The sequence below is a fragment of the Polypterus senegalus genome, chromosome 4, assembly GCF_016835505.1.
Source record: "Polypterus senegalus isolate Bchr_013 chromosome 4, ASM1683550v1, whole genome shotgun sequence".
NCBI lineage: Eukaryota > Metazoa > Chordata > Cladistia > Polypteriformes > Polypteridae > Polypterus > Polypterus senegalus.
Window position 1 is genome coordinate 59,089,829 of NC_053157.1, and position 12,661 is coordinate 59,102,489.

Sequence of the window (12,661 nt, forward strand, 5' to 3'; positions counted from 1 at the left end):
ATTAATACCTACCCTGTTTCTTGTATAAAACAGCACTTTCTTGGCTCTACTGTCATATATTTAAATAAAAAATTAAACCTGAATGTAGTTAGCTGATGATTTTAGGAATTATATAACTGTCAGAATTTAGAAGCACAATGGCACAGTAGATTAAGGTTTATTTGGGAATGTTAGTCTGCATTAGTTTTTCTCCAGCTGCTCCTGTGTGCCCCAGTATTCCTAACAACAGGCATGTTAGGCTAATTAGACTCTAAATTCTCACAGTATGACTCATTTCAAGTTTGCTCTAAAACGAATTAGCACCCTGTCCAGGAGTGGTTCCCGTCTTATGCATAGTGTTGTCAGGATGGCCATTAGCTCGCCACTGTCACTTTAAGATGTAGGGGTATAATTTTGTATAAACTGTATAAATGTACTTAGCTTTCTTCAAAAAACATCATGCTAATGAAAGGAAAATAAAATGGACCATCTGAGATTCCAATTCAACACCCACTCTGGAAAAAGCAATTTTTGCATGTTTATTTTCTTGGAAACATGGGTCCAGAACAACATCCCTGACTCAGCTATTCAGCCTCAAGTACTTAAACCATTTTATGCAGACAAAGACATCACTGTCCCCAATAAGACTCCAGGGGCTTCATGCATAGAATTCTGAGAAAGCCGAGATGTGCTTACGCACAAAAAAATCCACATGCAGGAATCTGTGCGTTCGCCAACTTCCGCGTTCTTCCGCTACATAAATCCCGGTCAGCATGAAAAGTAACATTGGTGCACGTGCGTGCTGTCCCGCCCCAACTCCTCCCAGAATTACGCCTCTTTGAATATGCAAATCAATATAAATAGCCCTTAAGTTCAGCCTACTGTGAAAAGATAATGGGAAAAGCACGGGGGAAAATATAAAAATTTCAGTGAATACCAAGTGGAGGCAAAGGAAAAACATACTATTTGTTCAAGTAAACCGTGGTATAATCAACAAAAGGAAGTTGATCGAGTGACATAGCGTGTTGGAGAAACTTAAAAGCTCAAGTTCACAAAGTTGGAAAGTGCCAAAATAAAAAAGAAGTCACATATCAAAGTCGCCGTAGAAAGGCGAGTCATAGCCCACTGTCTGAGTGTCATATGAAAGCTTATTAGGGTAACTCCATTGAGACTGGACACTTTACTAATTTCTGACTATTTACTGTGTCTCTTTCTACAGTGTTGATGAAGATGTGAGACTTTCTTCCTGAAAATCATTTTTTTAGACATGGTCCAGGCTATTGAAAGTTTCATTCATTTTCAGTTATTTTAACTGACAGAATTTTAACTGACAGCTTCTGTGGAACATTAGCAGGCTAGGGAAGATAAAATGGATACCCTTACCAATTGTAAATGAATGTATCTTTACCTAATTGATTAATTTTAGGTCAAAGAACTGTACTAAATTCTAAATTATTTGAACATTTTTTGTTGAAATGAATACCATTGGCGATCCTAAATTGTCCCTATTGTGTGCTTGGTGTGTGGATGTGTGTGTGTGTGTGGGTGTCCTGTGGTGTGTTGGTGCCCTGCCCGGGAGTTGTTCCTGCATTGCACCCTGTGTTGGCTGGGATTGGCTCCAGCAGACCCCCATGACCCTGTGTTAGGATATAGCGGGTTGGATAATGACTGACTGACAGACTGAATAGAATTTTCTCCATGATCTTTTTTGATTATATTTATTGTGCTCATAAGAATTACTACGTACTGCTTTGTAGTCAGAAGTCAAGCAAAGTGACACTTTTTTATTGACTAACTAAAAAGATTACAATATGCAAGCTTTCGAGGCATTTCCGGGGCCAGAGTTGCTTCGACAGCTTGCATAGTGTAATAAAAAGGTGTCATTTTGCTTAACTTCTCACTACATTCATAATGGCTAACACAGTAAAACACCCTAGTACTAATTACCGCTTTGAAATCATGTCTGTTTTTTTGTACTGCATCTCCTAACTCACCAGCACAAGAAACCTTTTCACATCAACATTGACATCTGACCACATCTTTTTTATTTCGGGCGCTGTGCAACTTTAAAATTATTACATTTTTTTCCTTGCCTCCACCTCATTGAGTAAGACCTCCACTCTACATTCAGTGAAATTCTTCTTTTTTAGACATGCTTTTTCCATTGTCTTTTAAAAGAAAACTGAGCAATTTGTACCGATTTGCATATTCAAATAGTTAAATTCATAGTGGAGTCAGGTGGGACTGTAGGCGCGTGCATGTGCGTTAAAATTAATGTTGATTGGGATGTATAAAGGGGAAATGTGTGGAACTTTGCTTTTGCACAATTTTAAGCATCTCAATTTTTTTCTGCATATGCACATTTCTGCTTTTGTCCCTACGCCACAATTTAATGTGAGTTCTACCCATAACGTTATCCACAAGGCCCTTGAAGTTGTGCATACCGCATCAGCTGACACCAGGGTTTCACCATTCTTTCCATGTGGGTGTTAAAAAGTTATCCATATGAATTTTTTACTGACTATGAAATAAACTTAGGTCTGTGCACTTCAGATATCTGTTCACCTTACAGCATGGCATCATATCCTGGCCATGCTCTGACGTGGCAAGCAGGCTAACCAAATGACATTTTTCCGCCTTTGTCAAAATAAGAAATACAAGCCAGTCTATATACTGTAGTTTGTAGCAAAAAACAGAAAAGATAGTGTAGGCCATGCCACAATATTACAAGGGCAGGAATTTGGTTGCTTTGAACGGTGTTAAAATGATGTATTAAGTGTATAGAGTGTTCATACATTTTCAGACATTTGTATTTTGCACAATAAATACATTTTGACATATTTCACATAAAGTGAGTTTTTCCAAAAAACAATTCAGTCTGAAAAGAGTTAAACAAATCATTTCTTAAGCAACAGTTTATTTTCTGAAAACCTATAATAATATGCACTATATCATCCATAGAGAAAAATATGAAACAAAAAAACAATTTAATTAACAGAACTCACTCCAAAATCCCACAGAGTTGCAAAGTCCATAGCTGTTGAAGATTCACTTCTTGGTACAGTTTTTCTTGGCATACTGCCATAGGGTTTTCCCATCAGTGCCTACAAATTTTATAAAAAGTTACACAGGATTGACTTCAGTAGATCTCACTTTGAGGTAGGCATTAAATCCTTTAAAGGATCTTCATTGATTAACACATTACTAAGATACACAAAGAAGCTAAAAATGCAAAAAATGATCAAACTAGCAAAAACAAACATGACAGAGAGCCTGTAGATCTTGACTTCTTTAAAAATAACCAAGAATACTATTCCACTTGACAAGGAGGATACCAATTGTTTGTTTTGTGTCACAAAAATAAGCGCACAAAAGAATAAAATTTCCATACCTCAGGAACCATGACAAGGCCAAAAGTGAGACCAAACAAAACCATGTTAATCCCGTACATCCATCTCAGAAAAATGAAGTACGAAGCCACAGAGGACCCAAAATGACCTATGGATAATTAGAAAGCTGTTCAACATTCCTACTGTTTGATTATAGATAGTCATAATAAAGGAAGGGTTAATTAAGAAACTATCGATTTATACATTGTAGTCATATCCGTATAAGAAAGTTTAGTACAAACAGCTTTTTAGATACTGAAAAGTGATGCTACATAAAAACACTTTTTTACTTAGTGTAGTAAAATGAAATGTTGCTCATTGATAAAATATTGAAAGCTTCAGTTCTGTTATAGAGTTCTCTCTATAGACACTATATTCTATATAGCAAATGTACTATCTTTGTATCTGCTGACAACCTGGCAGGTTAAGTGAAGGAAATGAACCTGCTAATTTATGATTTAATACCTTTACCAACAGGCAAACAACACTCTTGCTTATACAACCATCTGTTAGACAAACACTGTATGTTAAAACGATGAATCAAAAATAGAAAATATTTTATATGTGTTATTGTTTGTATGTTTTTGGATAACACCATACTATCATGTAAGAGGTCAATCTACACCAGGGGTCCCCAGGTTTTCATTCTAACCCTTTTCTTAATTAATCAGCTGTTTTTTGCTGCTAATTAACTTCTTTTTTTAATTAATTTTATTTGACTTGCTCTTGAAGACTCAGACCCCTTAATTGTTTCTTTCTCCTTAATTAGCAGCAAAACAATAATGAGATACAAAATTAACCAAAATGCGACCAGCAAACTGTGTCTATCATACAATATCTGTTAATAAAGAAAGATGAAGATCTCAGGAATGATCTGCTCAGGTCCCCAAAACATTTTAACAGTGCTCTTAGGAAAAAGAAAATCAGTAATTTCAGAAATGTATGCTGTTGCACAATGAGAGAAACAACAAGTCAACGAATTAAGGAACAGGTTTAATTAACAACAAGAATCAGCAACTGGTTGGAGTTTGAGGCCCTGACTTAGTTGGTCTGCTGTTGGCTGTAAGGAAAGAAATGATGCAATGCAGAGGAACAAATCTTAAAAAAACAAGTCAATTAAAATTAATTCAAAAGAAGTTAATTAGCAGCAAGAACAGTGCACTAATTAAGAAAAGGGTTACAATGAAAACCTGCAGCTACAGGGGCCCTGCAGGACTAGAGTTGGGGACCCCTAATCTACACTCTTTGTTTCACAAAAGGAGCAAAACATCAATTCACTTAAGATTGTCTGGTTATTGACGTACCAGAGGACACTGAGATAAAGAAAACATAGTTATAGTCTTCAAAACATTGTTCTCAATGTTAATGAGGAAATTAAATTAAATTTGACAACTAAGCATGTATTACACAGATATTTTCTTGTTACTTACTTTCTATTTCCTTTATTTTCATTTCCCATGGTATACAGGCAGTTTTGAAATTTTCAAAATCCCGCTTAAACTTCATCCATTTCTAAAATAAACAAGAAATAGTCTTAATAGTTTTCTTGACACAAGTGAAGGGAACTTCATAGTAAATGGCATATTTTGTAATGGCGGGTGATGTAGTGGGTTAGTGCTCTTGCCTCACCATCCCAAAACAGATATGTGCTCTGATTCTCTAAAGTCACTACTTTGTTGTAATTGACATATTTTCCAGTGTGACTGCGGGTAAACCAGTTTTGGTGCACATCCTAAAATGACAGTATATGGTTGCAGATCCAAGTATGTACTGTGAAGGAATGGCACACCATGTGCCTAATTGTGCCAGAGTAAGCTCAACTGACTACAAGTCTAAAATACAAAACATTACATAAAACAAAAATACCAGAAGAGTTTTGCATTCAAATGTTAAATATTTTTGGTCTCAAAGTTCTCACTGTGCTCCAGACAAGTGTGATTTTAATTATACAGCAAGCAAGATGACTTCAGAAACTAAAACTGAATTTGTGCTCTCATGTCTCAATGGAAAATATGCAGTAGATTATCTTGGAGATTATAGTAAAAACTAATAAAGGAATGTTTCAAAATTTATATATTTTAATACTTTCAAAATCCAGAATAGAAAGTATATTAAATGTTATAAGGTACAGTGCTTTGTGATTTGCATGAAATGGTATATGTAAGTAGTTTATAAATATATTTCATATCATGTAGCAGTGCAGATATTAACAACTGAAATCTCATGCTTAGCAATAATGTTTTAAGACCAAGACAGATGTATGTTTATTGTTTAAAAGATGAAAAATGATTTAATTAATAACTAATTTATCTGTAAAATTGATGACAACTAACAAACTTTGTGAAAGGCAGCAATAAAAAGTTATTTTCAAATTGTCCAAAAAAGTGATTAAATAATACAATAGACTGGGAAAAATGTAAATCACTTCATAAAAATATAAACATAAGCATTGCCTACAGTAGTGATCATGAATAATCAACTTAAGCAAAAAAGAAGGTAACTGTATTTTAAAGATTTACAAGACCATCAGCTTAATGAAATTTTAAACACAGTTAAGGAAATTGTTTTCAACATACAGTATATTCATTGTAATGACTTTATCTTAATTTCATTTGCAAAAAAATGAATTAAAGTGAGTAACAGTAATGCAAATAATAAAAACTAAAGTAAATTGAAATTAAAACATACCTTGAGCATCATCACCTTATATGCATAAAACTTTCTTCCTTTGCCCTTTCCAAGGGCACCTTCAAATTTCTCTATAAATTCCTGGGCTTCTCTTAAAAAATTAAGGAAAAAATCTAATTAATTCTGACTTACTGATTCTTCTTGTTATTAATATAATGTATCTGTAACAATGATATAGAACCAGTTTAGTCATTGAAATCTAAGTTTTTGATGTCCTGTTTTATGTATGTTTCTTTTTTTTTACTGATTTTAAATGAAGAAAATTAATTCCATATGATCTTGTCTAACTTACACAACTAAGAAAGTACCATTACATGCAGTCAAATAAAATGTAACAAACCAGAATTCAACCCCCATCTGAGAGAAAGAAAGGATAGCCAACAACAGAGCAAATCTATAAAAACAACAAAGAAGGGAGAATGTCCTTTTCCTTGAACATAAATGTTTATTCTAAAAATTTTATTAATTAGATCTTGTCATATGTATAAAAAGTTTAACATTTTTCCAAATTTTAAACAGTGTAAAACATCACTTACCCACTGAGTTATAACAGATGGGCTGGGATTCCTCCAGTTGAGCAAGATAATTCTACATGCTAGTAGTGTGGAACAGGCAATTACAATCAATTTGTCCATCACCACTTTAAGCTCATTTGGGAGCACACCAAGCTGTTAGTGGATTAGGAATGATTGTGACACCAAGGCTGGCTGATAGGCATTTAAAGATTTTGGTCCAGAATGATGTTAATTTGGTGCATGCTCAAAACATATGGCCCAGTGAGGCTGGAGCTCGATTGCAATATTCAAAGGTTGAGACTTGGCCTGAATACATTTTGGACAATTTAAAATGAAATAATAGTGATCGATAAAAGATTTTAAGTTGAATGACTGTGCATATGAAGCTAGAGTGTATTCTATGCACAGCTGCCTTCCACACCTTTTTTGAAATGTTAAGTGAAAGATCCTTTCCCACCATACCGTAGGACAGTGATGGCAAACCTATGACACACATGTCAAAGGTGACACAACGTTTTGGGTGACATGCCAGCGTTCACCAAGACCCAAGGTACCAAAGAAAGTGAATAAACAAAATATTAGAAATAACAAAAATATAAGACCTTGCATCATCTAGAGCTTAAAATGGATTCTCACCATCCATATCAGCACATCATTTATATCAGCACATCATTTGTCATCACAGCAGTCGCACAGTTGACTTCTAACTGCAGCACTGCAAGCTCATTTTCATGGCACAAGTGCAATACAACTGCAGGCTTCAAAACGAGTGCACTTTTGTCAGCATTTGTGTGAAAATCTGCTTTTACATTTGTTGCTCATGTGAAGTGCATTGAATTATTTTATGCCAGCAGCCAGTTCTACAAGTACGGAAGCTCTGAATCGCACAATGAAGAAAAAAAAAATGATGGGATAACCCTTTTCTTGTTTCATTTTGTCTGAAATATTCCTCCATATTGATTGGGCTATATTTTTTATTATAAATTAATATATAAAGAATTGTTTATCTTCTTTTTAGCGGGGGCGACACACCAGCATGGTCAACAGCTGCCCTAGGATCTTTGAAGGAATGGTACTTTAAAAATGTTTTTATTTGTTATAGAGATGTTGTCTGAGTCTAAAAGACTGAACAGTATTTTTTTGGAATACAAATGGGGGGGGGGATGTGTGGGAGGGGAATTGGGTAGTTCCTTTGAGCAAAAAGTTTCTCATTTGAAAGTAGTGGAAAAGATTGTGTTGATGGGAAGTTAAATTTAAGGCATAATTGTCCATAAGATGCAAAGACATCTGCATACAGTTCTCTGAGTGTTTTAATCCCAGATGTTTTCCATAGGTCAAATACTCGGTAGGTTTGAGAGAGTAGAGAAAGGTCATTATCACGTAGAAGTGCAATAGATAAAAGCTACACTTCCTTAAAGTGCTTCCTGCATTGGTTCCAAATTCCAAGTGATTGATGGACAATTGGATTATTGGTATATTAGTGACAATTTGTATTTACTGGGATCAAAATCACTTTAGATTTAAATAAATTATCCATCACCATGAGATGCTGCCCTTCAGGATCGAATACTACGTCTGACACTAGAAATGAGATTGTTTTATGTGTTAAGACTCCCACACCTCTAGTTTTATTTGTATAGCTGGAGTGAAAGATTTGGGCAGTCCAATATCTGTGCAACTAAAATTGGTCCTTACTTATTAAGTGAGTCTCCTGTAAAAATACTATCTTGTATTACTAGGCCTTTTGGTTGAGAAAATATTTTTATTCTCTTTAGATCTTAATTAAGACCTTTGACATTCCAGATTTTTCCTTGTAACTGTTTTTATTTAGCTATTTTCTTATTGTGATCAGTTATTGAATTATTGAATCTACCAATCATGAATATACAAAAAAAAAAAAAAATCAAAGAACACATAGTAATAATAAAAAGAAAACAAAAAAAAAAATAAAAGCAGATTAATAATGTATGTTTTAACATATTAAACACCCATCACAGTCTATGAGAATGAATCAAGGAACACATCTAACTTCTCCCCAATATGGATGATTTTCACAGATGCTTTACTAATACACACTGTTCTAAAAGAATAAGATTATAACATAAGGTCAGTCATAGCCAAAAACTGGCATTAACAAATTCAGATGATTTCCAACTAGACACTATCAGTATTTTAGTCACAATAACTATTTCACAGGGAGGGAAAGGGATCAAACTAGGATACTATGGACAATGCCCAATGATAATTTAATTAAGAACAATACTGTATGTATAGTGGTTAATTTCAGTTTGCCATGTGTATTGTAAATGTTGTGAAATGTTTATTGTTTATTGTACATTTTTTTCCACCCCTGGCTGCATCCGAAACAAGTTGTTTTTAGGCAAGAAGTTTATTTGCAGGCATACATTAGTTCCTCATCATCAGATTTGTTGAAACAGACACCTACAGTCATCATGTCATTAGGTCGGGGTACTCCAGCTTTTAAAGGTGATTTAAAATTTGAATATCCCTGTCAAGAGTGAGCACAGAATGTTCAAGTCAAGGTTTCTTAACTGCCCAGATCTAGCGAATCAAAAATCTGTCATCTGACCTTAGAGCCATATTAAAAAGTTGGTGGAAGGAGGAATCAGTGAAGTGATGAAATTAAAATGACAAACTGTTTCAATTTTAATAGTAGTTTTACCAAGTTTGAAAGTACATATTAAACTTAAACACCTCACACAGAGAATTCATTACCTATGCAAATATATGACAGTTGTTTGTACTAGCAATCATGTTCAATCACGATGAATAACCCATCTCAGTCCTGAGATATCTAAAATTCTTAGTAGTTAGAATAGTAAGAGGAAAACTGAAAGACTGACAAGAGCTGAAGTGGCTAGTTAATCCGATACCTGGACAACTTTTTAAATTTTAAAAGATTGAAGACACTAGACAGATCTGAATATGCATCACCCATATACAAATGAATATTCTCAATATACAGTACAACAAAATATGATGGTGACATTTATTAATAGTAATAAGGGAAACATTATCTGAATCCCCAAATAGCACTGGCCAGCAGCTCTAGTGGTCATACAAATAAAAGTGGTGGTAACTGGTTGCCCTGTCTAGTATCTCTCTTTATCAGAAATAGGGAAGATGTTATTATTTGGTGAATACTACTGTAGAAGTGGAGGAATATAATGTTTAATCACTCCAATAAATCATAAACCAAATCCCATTCAATGATATTCTATGCAAAATACTCCAGAAATATAACAAATACTGAATATCAAATGCTTTTTCAGCATTAAGGCATAAAACTGCAGTTGATATGATATAAAGAAAACACATCAGTAATACACAACAAAGAACACACAGTGTCTAAAACAAAACAAATTTTGGGAAACTCACTTTTGTCTGGGTGGCAAATTTAAGATAACCAGTTGTAGCCTAAGGGCAACAATTTTATTTATTGTTTATTATCTGTAATTAGGGCAAAGGACAATAACCATAACACAGATGGTAGTATTGTCATATTTGAGTAAAAGGATCATAACTGCAATGTTTAAGTTACAGAAGGGTAATTGGCAATCAGGAGCATTTAGAAATGAGAAAGTTTAGAGAAAAATTCAGCACATTTTCCAACATTCCCCAGTGCCTCACTAGTATTCATATGCCAAGGAGCCTTCTCAGTTTCAGGTAATGTAATTGGAATATTTACATTGCCACAAAAGTTTTAGGAAGTTTACAAAGATTTAATTTCCCTAGAAATTGTTCAATAGCAGTCTCAGAGGAAGCAAGTTTATCAGAGAATATTTATGAATAAAACTTTTGAAACTCTGTATTGACTGGATAACGTGCATTTTATTTTTAAAGAATTGTTAGAGGTAAATGCCTAGTTTCTTTAAAAATGTAAAGCAAAGTCTGCAAGGAACTGCCTCAGATAATAACAAGTAAAAACTTGGTGAACCTGGAATTCAGTTGCTGTACACAAATGGCATTAAGCTCTGCTTTTACTATGGTAGTCTGTTCTTAATGGTATTCTGTATTTCATTTACAAGATCTTACATTATTTTTAACCTAGAACAGGAAATATGGGAAACATAGCCCATCAAATTATTCCTGACAAAACTTTTAAAAGGTAACTAAAGAATAGCTAGATCAGCAATGCCGGCATTATTAAAGGACAAATCAACTAGCATTGAAACAGAAAAATGGTTGCAGAACTATTTTTTTGTTCAATAAAGAGGTATTTAATTGCCCCCTAGTGGCACGCTTCTTGTGTGTCAGCCTTTTCAGCTATAATAAATCCATTGTGGTCAGACAATGTGATAGTTTTCAAGGCTGTGCCAGTCAATTCAGGTACCAAATCATGCCAGGGAAGATTGTCTTTCTAAGGGATTCAAAACTGGAAAGCTGTCTGAATGTCATAAATCTGAATAAAACATCTGGAGAGCTAGGAGAGGGGACGCTTGACATTTTATTTGTCATAATGGAAGAAAAATCTAATGAACAAATGATAGTTTCAAAATACAATAACTTTAACCATATTTTCAAATTAGAAGTCCAGTTTAAAGGTGGTGGATGACCTACTTCCAATTATAAAAAAACAATGACATACTAAATCATCTCAATCTTTTGTTTGTAATTTAATATTAATCGGAATCAGGGGATTAAGCAGAGGATGCCAACAGAACTCTACAGTGTTACTACTGCACCAAATTACATCAGTTACTTTAGGTTGTGTTTCTTGAAGACTGCTGCATTCAGTTTATTGAGGTGAAGAAAATAAAAGCATGTAGCTTGACAAACAGGCAAGTTCAGATGTTTAACGTCTCATGAAATAATATTCAGACCATCCATTTTCCATAGAAAGGAAGATCAAAAGTAAATACATAGTAAAGGACTGTGACGATGTGGGTTCGGCTCCACACTCCCATCTGCTGCTCGTAAGCCCTTGAACCCAACACCGTCGATAATGTCACCAAGATGAGCTAGACAGTTGAGGCAATAACAATTGAGCAAGGGGTTGTGCAAATGTGCTTTTATTAAAAACAGTCAACAAATCAAAAACAGTGTTCCAAGTAAAGTGCAGTGCTTTCAAAAAAGAGTCATTAAATAAATAAACCTATAAAAGAAAAATGTGGGGGTTAAAATCAATAGAAAAAACAATCCTTAAAACCAGAGGTTAAAATGTTCTTACGGAAGCAGTGTTTAAAATCAACAACAAGTCCGGTGTCTTCTTTTAACTGGTGACTCCCCTGCTTCTCCCTGTCCAGGCTTCGCAACAGGGGAGCCACTCTACCTGCAGCTGACCTTCCTTCCACTACTGATCTGGAGGCGTCCCGATCCCTGGCTTCGGTTCCGCTCCCTCCAGACCGCGACTTGGGAATTCCTCTCACAGGCAAGGCTCTCACATGGAGGACACCACATCCCAAATCCTGACTCCCGCTGCCATCCACAGCCCCATGCGGAGTCACACGTCTCCCAGTCACTCCCGTACTTCCTGCAACAAATTCTACGGGAGCGACAACAACTACTACGCCCTGGGTGTCGGCCTAACACCCAGGCTGTCTGCTTGCTCCCTGCTGCACTGACTAGCTCTCTCGCTTCCTGTAACCTCCGTCTCTGTCTCCTCTTTTCGTTTTTCTGATTCTGATCTTTTTGTTCTTTTCTTTCTGTCCTCTCGCGCTTCTTTTTATATTGCGAGGGGCCATAGCAGCTGCAGCACATTAGCCACGGGAACAATCACGGATGTGGGCAGTCCCTCACCTGTGCACTAGGTGAGAAACGCCCACATCGCAGATCGCCCGCAGCTTGCTGCGATTACTACGCACCCTCACGAAGCTGCGAGCGCGGTGATTATTTATTTAAAAACTGGACATTGCTGAGAGCACTGTGGACCCGCTATACCACATTCCACCCTGCCTCATAAGACTCCAGTTGCATGGGAAACCTCCACGCCACTGCCAACCCAGTGCAACTGGAGCTCAGGTCCACAGCTTGGCCACTCTGCACTGCACTAAAACAATAAAAGCACTAAAACAAATAACCCCACAATAAAACAAACCCAAGCCCCCTTCATAAAAAACAGGACATTAA

At 35.6% G+C, this 12,661-nt stretch overlaps 1 protein-coding gene across 1 annotated transcript in view; it reads right to left on the minus strand.

Annotated features, from left to right (window-relative positions):
* Positions 1 to 12,661, minus strand: part of LOC120528713 (transmembrane channel-like protein 1) — a 98,875-nt gene that overhangs the window by 22,729 nt on the left and 63,485 nt on the right. Inside the window, exons 7-10 of the mRNA XM_039752869.1 lie at positions 6,057 to 6,147; positions 4,799 to 4,880; positions 3,371 to 3,477; positions 2,985 to 3,083 (exon numbers count right to left, since the gene is read on the minus strand). Coding sequence (XP_039608803.1) covers positions 2,985 to 3,083; positions 3,371 to 3,477; positions 4,799 to 4,880; positions 6,057 to 6,147 — 379 coding nt within the window. The remainder of the gene's footprint in view (positions 1 to 2,984; positions 3,084 to 3,370; positions 3,478 to 4,798; positions 4,881 to 6,056; positions 6,148 to 12,661) is intronic.